Below are 11295 nucleotides of genomic sequence, written 5' to 3' on the forward strand. Positions count from 1 at the left end.
CACACAAACGCGAACAATTTTGCTCGAGAAGGAAACGATAACCTCTGACTTGCGAGGCAATTTGACAAATAGTTCAAGGTGGCTTCCTCCCGCGATTTTTCTATCGAAGCCTTTTACTCCATTCGCTAAGCGCAAGCTGCACGAATCTCCGGCCTCTTGCAAATCTCTGCTTATGGATAAAAAACCCTGTCTCTGTCCTTGTGTTGCAGAACGTGCATCGCGGAGGGCAGGGACAGTCGGGGGCGCTAACAAGTGCATACGAGATCTCCTCTTTCGCTTCCTCATCGCCTTCCCCCCTCGCTATCTTCCCTTCGTTCGCGAGCTCGCTCTCGCAACAGCATCAACGACCGACGACCTATCGGCCGCTCCTCCGTCGGGACGATCAGTTCCAAATAGTTCAAGCCGTGGACCCTCTGATACCCACGCAAGCGGAGGAACTTCGTCAGGCGCAATCCCCCGCCTACGCATCCGCCGCTGATGCCGCGGACTATCAGGAGCAATTTTATCGCACGGCTGACGTAGCGTCCGCGTCGCCGACATCGTCCCCGTATCATCCTCACCCATCGCCGCGCTCGCGCACCCGCCTGGCCGAGCCGCAACAAAATTCGTACGCGAGGCTCTTGCACTTCCAAGGCGACAGGAGAATCGACTCGTTCGTGCGTTACTGATCGCGTCACGTATTCTCTAAAGCTTTTCGAGTGTGAGTCTCATTCTGAAGAGTGAAAATTCACTCTTTAGAGTGAGATTCCACTCCAAAGAACTTAGAGAGAACCTATCGATCAGACATGCTCGATCTCTTACGCCCCGGTCTCTTGTTCTATATGCAAAAAGATGTTCCTCGTTCCTCTCTCGCGTGCCGTTTTGTTCAGATAAAATTCCGATCTTAGAAAAGTACGAATTTTCCGGCTCGAAACTTCATTACGTTGTTTGAAAAAGCGATATTTTAATGATTATACAATCACTAAACCATTTTGCTTTGTATAATAAGCGAGACTTTTATAAATTCATCGATTGATATCAATCGCATTATGCGCAAATGCAACTTTGCTACGTAAAAACTGCATTTGCGTCATAATGATGAATTAAAAAACTCGTCTTAGCTATAGTCGTTTTTATACTTTCATTTTTCCCTTCAAATTGTAATAAAAATTACTACAGCAGTTTCTCGTACATGTCTTTCTGAAATTTGTACACCACAAATTTTGAATACCTACAATATAGAAGAATGAGGAATTTCTTAGATGTTCATTTTTGCTTTAATTAATATTTTACATGAAAATTTCTTATATAAAAACGTGCTCTTTTTGGAGAGTCTCGAATTTTTTTACGTATGTATATACCTACGCGGGTGATATATAACATAACACGTATAATATATATGTATACATATACACACATATACGGTTCACGCGCGCATGTGTGTACTATATATTTTTGATATTTTTGTACTCATTTTCTATATACACATTATGTATTATACATCAAATAAAAATATTTTTTACAATTTGGAGCTTTGCCTATATCCCCAAGCATGATCTCGACAAATATAACAATTATCTATTAATTAACATCATTCCACGTTTTTAATTACTTGTTGCTCTAAAGAGTCGTTCTCGCGTGAAAGTTAAACGGAGCGTAAATTAATGAATAAATAAAGTAAAAGAAAGGTGCGGTATTCATTAAAGATTAACTTCACGAGAACGACTTTACAGAAAGTAGTCTACGATATTGGGTGAATTATCAATAAATTTAGTTCCGCTCGAATGCGCATTAGCGGATAAAGGTTGGACGATGTGATTTCAGTCGAAACTTAACTGCGAGGTTCTCGAGGACAGCTTAGCTTTCGAGGTGCGATGGGCCGTGGCCGGAGATAGCATTGTCATCCAACTGGTCGCAAAGCTAGGTAAATATAGACAGCCACGTTGACAGAGTCGTGGCTTCGACAGCGGTCGAAGAGATGTCGAAAAGGAGAACCGAGAGAAGACGTCTAACGTTAACGATCTCTAACATGATCTTTAATGCGTGACTATAAAAATCGAATTGTTATGACAGATGCCGGACAATACATGTCCTTCGGATTGTCCGCGGACACGGAGAAGAGCGCGATGGTCGGTGGGGACGTCACCGTGGCCTGGGTCGACAAGCAGACCCTGCAGGGATACGCCATCGATTACTTTTTGGACGCGAAGTCTCAGTGCTCGGGACGTCGTGGTAGCTGCCCAGACAGGCGCATACAGGTATTTCCAAGAGGAACACACAAAAAGTCAACGAACAAAATACCTAAATAGTTTTACATCGTTTTAATTTACATTTGTGACGACAATAAATATATTATAACAGAGCTCTTAATCTTAGAAATGATATATATTTTGAAAAATGAGCAATTGAGAGCTATTATTAATCTATACACTATCGACGTTTTGCTTTTTTCGCTGTTCAAAATTTTGCAATAAAAAATGATTATTTTGACTTTTTCTTGACTTGGTGTGTTTCTTAGATTATAAATAAAAAGTTAAACGCGCTTAACGTTTGTGTCAGAGAGATTGAGGTTGAATTTGATTAAGCAAAGCAAAAACTTGATACTGGTTTTCTTTCCTCGGATTGTCAATTTCAATCTCAATCTCAATCTCTAATTTGATACGGGGATAAAACTTTCATTTACAAGAAACATACCACAATTATCCGGAAACAATTTGATTCTCCTTGAAGTATACTATCATTAAGATACATTATCGTTCCACGAATTGTCTCCCATAGCGAAGACTTATTCTTCCGTAGGAGAACACGGACTCGGTGCGGTTGTTGAACGCGGCGATGGTGAATGGCTACAGCATCGTCACGTACCAGAGACCGTTGAAGGCCAGCGATGAGTTGGACCAGAAGATACTAACGAACGGATCGCAGGCAATAATCTGGGCTATCGGACCGCTGAACGATCGGCAGGAAGTCAGTTTCCACAGCCACTATCTGAAGACCGATCGGTTCATCGAGTTCGGCAGACCGCCCGCATGGAACTGCCCCATGCCGGATCAGGAGCCTTCTCATGGTGATGCTAACGAGACGGCAAGCAGCAGTCAAGTAAGCATCAAAGCGTATATAATTAACACATTATAACACATAATATATGCATAATAAGCATATAAAATTAAGATAATTATTACTTGGCGCCTGATTTTCAATGACACTTTGGTGGATGATTGACGCAGTCGAAATTTCGTAAGTTGCTTTACAAACAATAAATTAAAATTTTTGAATGCCACAAATAATTAGATATAGTAATTAAAGCAAAAAGAGCATTTGTCAAACTCAATTGTCATGTTAAAGTCGCAGTTTAGAATCAAAATCTATTTGAGTTAAGAGGGAAGTTATTTAATATCATCCGTATATTGGCGCATGACAAAACAATATTATTTATATTTTGGTATGTCTTACCATTGTTTGAAAAATGCATTGAAATAGCTCGTCATAAGAAGGCAGCAACGTGTATCGGCGACTCCTGCACCAGCTCCTACGACCGACGCTTGGGAGATACCACCGATTCAGTGTAATGAGCCGGACGACGGTGTCTTCTATGCACAAATGGGGCCCACCGGAGGAAAACACGGCTACCCGGCTATTACTGGTAAGAAATCGTGGTGCTTGATATAACATTGGGATACCGTCGCCTAATTCGAGTCCAGAAACATTATTTTGCGTGATGCGATATGCAAATTTGCATGTATATATATCACTGCACAGAACCATCATCACAAGAACATTTGTTCTTGTAACAAATACTACAGTCGGTAAAGTCAACAAACTTTTAGCAAATTTCTCCCGGCACAAAGTTTCGTTAATAATTTACAAAACGCAATACAATAAAATAAAAATTTCAATCAACACTGCTTTTATAAACACTTTAAGTTTTATTAACGTACTTTACTTTTTATGCAGAAAGTAAAAGTATGTACATACATACGGATTTTATTTCTTTTTGTGACATTTATCACGTACTTTGAAGATTTGGGGCACACTTTTAGACTTTCGCGAAGCTAATCAAAATTCGCATGGCACTCAATCTTCGAAATGCTCGCGAGAAAGTCCTTGCACAAATCGCAAGAAAGCCGCATCACATCTATACTCCAAACCGGTCTCCGATTCACTTTCTCCAGGTCACGTTGGTTGGGGGATCTCTTGGTATATCAATGGATTGCTGATACCCGTGATTAATGTAGTGCGGGGCAGGAGATACACTTTTGTCGTGGAAGGCGGTTTAGATCCCGATATCCCGGCGCGTTATCATCCGTTCTACATCACAGATGACCTGATAGGCGGGTACTATCACAAAACAGCTGAGGAGAAAGCGGTAAATTGTCTTGCATGCAAAATATTTTTGATGAAAAGAATATTAGCTCTGCCAAAATGTACAATAGATTCATTATTATTTGTTATTATTTCCATGAAAGCAAGTGGCTGAAGGAAGTCACATATTGCCGTGTAATTTCAATCGAAAATCTCCCTATCGTTATCTAATCTCCGTTTTCACCAAAGTATAGATTAACTTAAATCTCGGTCCAATTTATTCCTTCATCTTTTTCTAGATTTAAATATTAGAAAAAGATGAAAAGTAAGTTGAACCACAACATTAAAGTTAATCTGCATTTGTAGAAATGGACATATAAGCAGCGTTCTCGATAAAAAAACGAATATATAAAATACCATAGAATCTGCGGTAACGCGAATGGTACATGGTTGTTCACTCTCTGATCTTGACAGAAAGTAAAGATATTCGCTGGTGTACGTCGGCAACGCGGCAAGGTCACCCCCACTGGCGTAGGTCGCCTCTGTAACTGGGTGCCAGATCAGAACCAACCACCCGCGGATGATTTCGCGTCCTTCGGTGCTTATCAGCGCACCCTGACTCTCGAATGCGACCACGGCGAGCCGGGTATTGTGGAGTGGACCCCCGATGAAAATACCCCTGACACGGTGTATTATCAGGTAATCCGTGTCACAACACGAGAAAAGTATCACAGCGCCCCTAACATCGCAGTGAGAACAAAAATTGTTAATCTGAGTGTGTAGTGATTATTTTATTAGTTCAAATATTTATATGTTTAGCTTAAGAAAATTTTGTAAAAAATTTAAAACATGTTATTTAAATTAACAAATATTTACTTGACAGCCCGTGATCGTTACATTTGGTTGAACAACTAATATTTTGTTGAAACAATTTTTTTTCTCAGTGTGTAAGGATTTGAACCTAATCTCTAAAATTTTTTTAGAGTGAATCTCACTATGAAGAAAATGCAATTTCTTTTAAAAATTGAAAGTTGAGTCATCTTTTTTCAAGACCGCTTCAGTTTTTCACTCTTCAAAATAAAATTTCACTCCAAAGAACTTAGACAGTAAACTTTTCAGCTCTGGTTTTGCATACTAGGCAGTTACTCTACCACTAATTGCGTGAGCCCGATATATTTATCTGATTTTGCACGGTCGAGATACTGCATGTTTTTTGTTTCCAGTGTTTCACGCATCGTTACCTAGGCTGGAAGATCAATGTTCTCGACCGCTGCGACGTCAGCGAGGCGTCACCGGCGGCTAGCGAGAAGCACGAGGTGTACGCGGAACCGGGCCAGAATCATCAGGACCTGGAATACGGCGCTAGTATTTCCGTGCCGAGCAAGGTAACGCCAACGGCGGAGTTCCTTCATCAACAGCATGCCCATCATTCTCATCGCGAATACGGCCACCGTTACCCTCATCATCATTCAACGACTAACAGCAAGTTAAGCGTTTCACATCCTCAGCTACTAACGAACGCCAATAACAATTACGATCGCTTGCAATCATCATCGTCGTCCGAAACCTCATACGAGGTACATCCGAGGGACGCGCATCGCGTTGACGAGGAGATCCTGCCGCAGCAGAAGCAACAGAAGTCGCAGCAACACCGATCGGCCACGATCGTTCATGAATCGCCATCATCTCTTCACGCTGGAACTCATCTCACCGAGCTCGCGCGGGAGATTCAGCATACCGCCACTAACCAGGAATTGTCTAACCTCGTTGCAGATCACCAACGACCATCACTGAGTCATGGGACAAGGTTGCCCTACGTAACAGCGGCCATCAGCAACACCCAACTACCGTTCTCCCGAGCGCCGCATCATTACGCGAGCAATTACCATCACTACGTCCGTCATCAGCTTCCTTCGCCTCCTTCTCGTTATTATCATCAGCTCGAACCACCGAGGACCCAACTGATGATCATCCGCCGACCGATGACATTAACGCGCCATCCGATGTTGCAGACGTTACAGCAGGCCGCCAATATGATAACCACAGGCGCGTTATCGTTGCCATTCCCGTTCTCCTTCGGTTCATCATCCTCGCCGCGGCCGATCCTCATCGAGCGCAAGAAATCCATTTACCGACCACCCATTGCAATAGCAACGCTGAAGACGACGCCGAGGACGATGGCTGACATGGCGTCGCTATCCGAGAAACTCACGGCGAAGATTGACACGAAGCAACGTACGAAATTCGAGGCGAAGGTAGGATCGGATTCGGACTTCACCGAGAATCACTTGGGCCCCCCCTGGAAGCTTTTGAAACCCGCGCGCAACACCGGCTTCGATCCCGATTCCATCGTCATCGAGAGCGGCTTCAAACCGATCATCAGAAATGTCTTCGACAAAGCGCCAGATGTAGCACAGAAGAGGCTCTCGGGAATGTGGCAGGACGGGCCGCTCAGAAAGAACGGGGATTATCGTACGATCGACGAGTTCTCGCCCGTCTTCGTACCGTCGCTACCCGTGACATCGTCCACGATCGACGGCGGCAGGAAGCGGAGGAAAAAGATATCTTCCACGCGTTCTCCACCCCGTTTCGACGATATCGACGATATGGAAATGGCGGCCGATCTCAGACTAGACACCTACTATCTGCCGCCAATCGGGAGGACTAGGTCGGAGGAGTTGCCGTCACCTTCCTCCTCTGGTGTCTTAATCACCTACGACGGTAAGAAGTTGAGGGACCCCACCGGCCTGGCCAGATCCATTTCCGACGCTGAGCATTACACCAAGGGCCGGTTGACCTCGGATATTCTTAGTAGAACACCGCAGTTCGGTAAGTTCCAGGGTGAGCTTCCGCCGCTGATCCCCGGAGAGATGCGTGCAAACGGCTCGAACCCTCTCTCGAGCTATGGGAAGAAGAACCGTCTAGCGGCCGTCGATCTATCGCCGCGTCAACAACTGCCGAAGACGAGCACGAGGCTGAAGCTGGTGGAGAGGTCGAAGAGATCGCCCCTGGACGTCGGTCGCACGATGTCCAGCGTGGACTTTCAGCATGAACATCGAGAACGCGACCGAATTGAAACGGTCAACGGCGGAACACACCTCGGCGATCTCGGATGGGTCGTTCTAATCGCGATTGCACGTCTCGCGATCTGAGAGATCCGGCGACCGACCTCGTGTCCTCCGACGAAGGCACGCCGTATCCTCGACGGGACGTCGGAAGGGATCGAAAGACGTTAATCGTCTTGAGCGCGCCCATGTGGCTCGCGACGACACAGGATCGTTCGGGAATAGTAGACGATATACTCTCCAACTGCGTTAACACCGGGGAAGGCATTACTAACCACTGAGAAAACCGCTGGTTTCCTATACAGTAGTACAATCCACCTGTCAAGCTCGCGTCTCGCATCTCTGGTACTTCGATCCGCCCTCGATCGTGTTCTTTGCGCGGTGATCATTATAGCCGCCGAATACTCATTTACATTCCTTCCATTGATTTGGAACTTTCATTTGCAAGCATTTTTATAATTTAATACTCTTAGCCATTGTTTAAAAGAAGAAATAGTATTTTATACGTTAATCTCTATGCACTCGTTCACTTTCCTGTTCCGATATTAGAGGGCCCGGTTATGTAATTTACATATCAGAATTATAATTATATACAGAGATATTGTATATAATTATTTAAAAAAAAAGATAACATACAAAATATAACGAAAATATATATTAATAAAATATACGATACAGATATACAATACATATAGGTATATACATGCAGAAAATGTAAATTCATTGTAATTAAAAAGATAAACTTGCATTTTCCAGGTTATAGTTTGGATTTTTTACATTTGAATTGCTTTGGACGTTCATGTAATAGTATCTCGTGTTCTCATTGATTGCAAACGCTCTTCTAGGATTTAAAGTTTTAATCTTATCAATTTTAAAGTTTCATAATTTCATGATTTCATAATTTTCAATATCATCAAAATAATACATATATAAATAACTTTAAATTGTTTTTTGAATTTGAAAATTATGAAATCATGGAATTATGAAACCTTAAAATTACTAAGATTAAAATCTTGGATCACGAGGAAAGCGTCTGCAATCAATAAGATTAGAAGATACTAAGTACTGTGTGAATATCCAATGCAATTGAAATGCGTAAAAAATCTAGGTAATAACAAGTTTATCTTTCCTATTGTAATAAATCTACATTTTCTGATATCATGATGTTACGATGCATTACGATAATTGATAATAAAATTGGTAATAAAACAGACGCGTGAAAATCCGATCGAGTTTCCAAAATACCGGCTTAAAACTTGCGCAGGAGGCGTTTGCAGCAACAGGTACTCGTTGAGTTTTGCTGACATATTTTTGTAAATAAGTTAAAATATTTGTTAATAAAGGTAATCTCGACACAGTTGTCTCCAAGTTGTGTGCATTACCCTGCTTCTAAACACAATCCAGAAAATTCGATCTATAGATTCAGAATAATAGCAAACTTCCGATAAACTTTATTACTTGCTTCATTTAAATTAGATTTTAGTACAATTTACAACAAAATTTATGGGTTAATTCTAAGCAGAATCGTAAGACTCGTAACTTAATTGTTTTTGTAAAATTTGTAAGAACTTATGAATAGTATTCTAATTTTATGCTTATGTATCGTAAGACGTACGATTGTTAGTATCTATGACTTCTTGTAAATCTTATGACTAGTAAAAAGTTGTCTGCAAAGATATTATATAAAGGTATAAGTACTTAAAAGTTCTTACAAGTCTTATGAGAATATGTGTTACGATTCTGCTTATAATTTAGATATTAGATTCAGATAAATAACAAAGAATTAAATATTAAAAGAATTTGAATATTGATATATGATACCTTCTTCTAGATAAATTTAACTTAAAGAACGTATAATAAAATGCCGTTTTCGTTAAATACATTTTTTAAATAATTTTTCAGAATTTTTTTGTTATGATATATTTTATCGTAGATTTGATGATACCTTATATAAGATGAGACAGATTCACAAATACGATATTAAGCAATGTTTTATTGTATACAATAAAAAACAAGTCTTACAAAACGATCAACACGCACAACTAGTGTGTACACAATGTTAATATTACAGTATACGAGAAAAACCGATAAAAGCCACTTGCCATGAATAATAATAAAAAAAAAAGGATAATTTGTACGACCTGTAACTATGCTAATTTTCATTTATTATCTATTGCACGTAAATTTACGACAATTTTCGTGTTTTTACGGGACGTAAGGATTTTAATACATTTCATCTATAAGAAGAAACAGTAGAAAATTCTACAAATATAAATATTACTATTCAAAGTTTCATTAATTTGACTGCTGCAAAAATATGAGCATAAAACACACACATACATCCATGTCCGCAAGCATCTGTTGCATGTTTAGCGTTGACGAGCATAAAATGTATATTCCGTAATTTTGCGTAATTATGTAATTGCTACGTCTATACTGGTAATACCTCTTTTCGCGAGAGAATGATTTTAAATTAGCAATCTCTATCGACTAAAGTTTCAAACCAGTTACCATTAGGATATTGCATTATCAGACGACAAAACAATGATGCCACAAGTAATTATAATAATTTCTTCAATTATTATATTAAAGATTTTCTACAATTTCCTGATTCGTTAAAAAAGATTTCATGATCATTTTACCTAACAAGTAGCTATAAAAGAAAAGATATTCTTCAAACAAACAAGATATAAAATAAAAAGCAGCTTTATATTACACTATATAGTATATTTTAAAAAATCCGGTTTAAAGCGTATTTTACAATACTTTTTCAACTGATGGAATAATGACGTGTAAAAAAATCTGATTCTATTTTGAGTCTTAAAAAATATGTAAAAGTAATGAATGCAATTTTTCGTTGTCGACATGACAATCTGGTGTTGTATACAACGTCGGTGACTGATCCAAAACTTTTAAGAGGTATGTATATACGGATGTAATTCGTGTCAAACAACCAAACGGTAAAACACTTTAAACGCGGAGAAATTATTATTCTTAATAACATGATTAGCAACGCATATATATTTACACATGTTTATACATATTACAGGATATGCTATATCATCATTAATTATACAAGTCTAATAATAAGACAGGTTTGAACACTCGGTTAATTATTTTTCTACGCTTTTATAATGTACAGATTTTTATACACCCCCCGTCATAATATCTCGGTGATAATATTTATCCTTATAAATGATCGATAGGTTCTTCTATATATATATATATAGAGCATTGTAGATTGCTACTTCTCTATTGCATATGTGCGACGGTCGATTAATTCCAAGTTTTATCGCGTATACTGTAATTCGATTAGATGCCTTTTTTATCATTAGATATGTTTATACTGCATCTTCAAAAATATCGACAGAAAAGTAGATTCTAATTAATGGACATTACATCTTTGTTTAAATTTTCACTTATAAAAGTACTATAAAGAATATTAAAATATCTTATAATAGATGTGTTATAATATATTAAATATCACTTCCTTTAGAGGAAAAATTGAATATAAGATACATAATATATTATGGAAAAAATTGATCAGGGAAAAACATTCTTTCAAACGTATTCTTACAGAGGTGCAGTATATATAGTTTTAAATTTGATTTAATAATCTTCACATCTCCTTTAAAAAATGCCATAATTTTTGGCGCTCTTTTATCAGACACGTTATATGTCAATTTAATATAATATAATTGTCAAAAAAATCTTTATTTATTATAATCTCTCTCTCTCTCTTAACGCATGTTTCCGACAGGCAGCAATGTCAGACAAGTATTATGCGTAAAAAAGAAATAAGAAAGGATGTTCCGCATTTTCTACTATTTTATTAAATGAAAAATTCTAACGACTTAATAAAGTTACAAAAACTTTAATGTATTGCTAATTCATAAAAATATGATTGAAAAATTTATTACAAATTTAGACATAATGTAAGGCATAATAT

At 39.0% G+C, this 11295-nt stretch overlaps 1 protein-coding gene across 2 annotated transcripts in view; it reads left to right on the forward strand.

Annotated features, from left to right (window-relative positions):
- Skeletor (DM13 and DOMON_DOH domain-containing protein skeletor) overlaps positions 1–7816 on the forward strand; it is an 18451-nt gene extending 10635 nt beyond the window's left edge. The window contains exons 7-14 of one of the 2 annotated variants that reach the window (XM_018537019.1): positions 210–656; positions 1804–1903; positions 2053–2237; positions 2779–3078; positions 3460–3622; positions 4152–4345; positions 4756–4980; positions 5505–7816. In XM_018537019.1, the coding sequence (XP_018392521.1) occupies positions 210–656; positions 1804–1903; positions 2053–2237; positions 2779–3078; positions 3460–3622; positions 4152–4345; positions 4756–4980; positions 5505–7433 (3543 nt within the window). In that variant the 3' untranslated portion in view covers positions 7434–7816. The remainder of the gene's footprint in view (positions 1–209; positions 657–1803; positions 1904–2052; positions 2238–2778; positions 3079–3459; positions 3623–4151; positions 4346–4755; positions 4981–5504) is intronic. The other variant, XM_018537020.1, reaches the window with a different exon arrangement.
- Positions 7817–11295: the final 3479 nt, after the last annotated feature.

The sequence above is a fragment of the Cyphomyrmex costatus genome, unplaced genomic scaffold, assembly GCF_001594065.2.
Source record: "Cyphomyrmex costatus isolate MS0001 unplaced genomic scaffold, Ccosl1.0 scaffold164, whole genome shotgun sequence".
NCBI classification, from domain to species: Eukaryota; Metazoa; Arthropoda; class Insecta; order Hymenoptera; family Formicidae; genus Cyphomyrmex; species Cyphomyrmex costatus.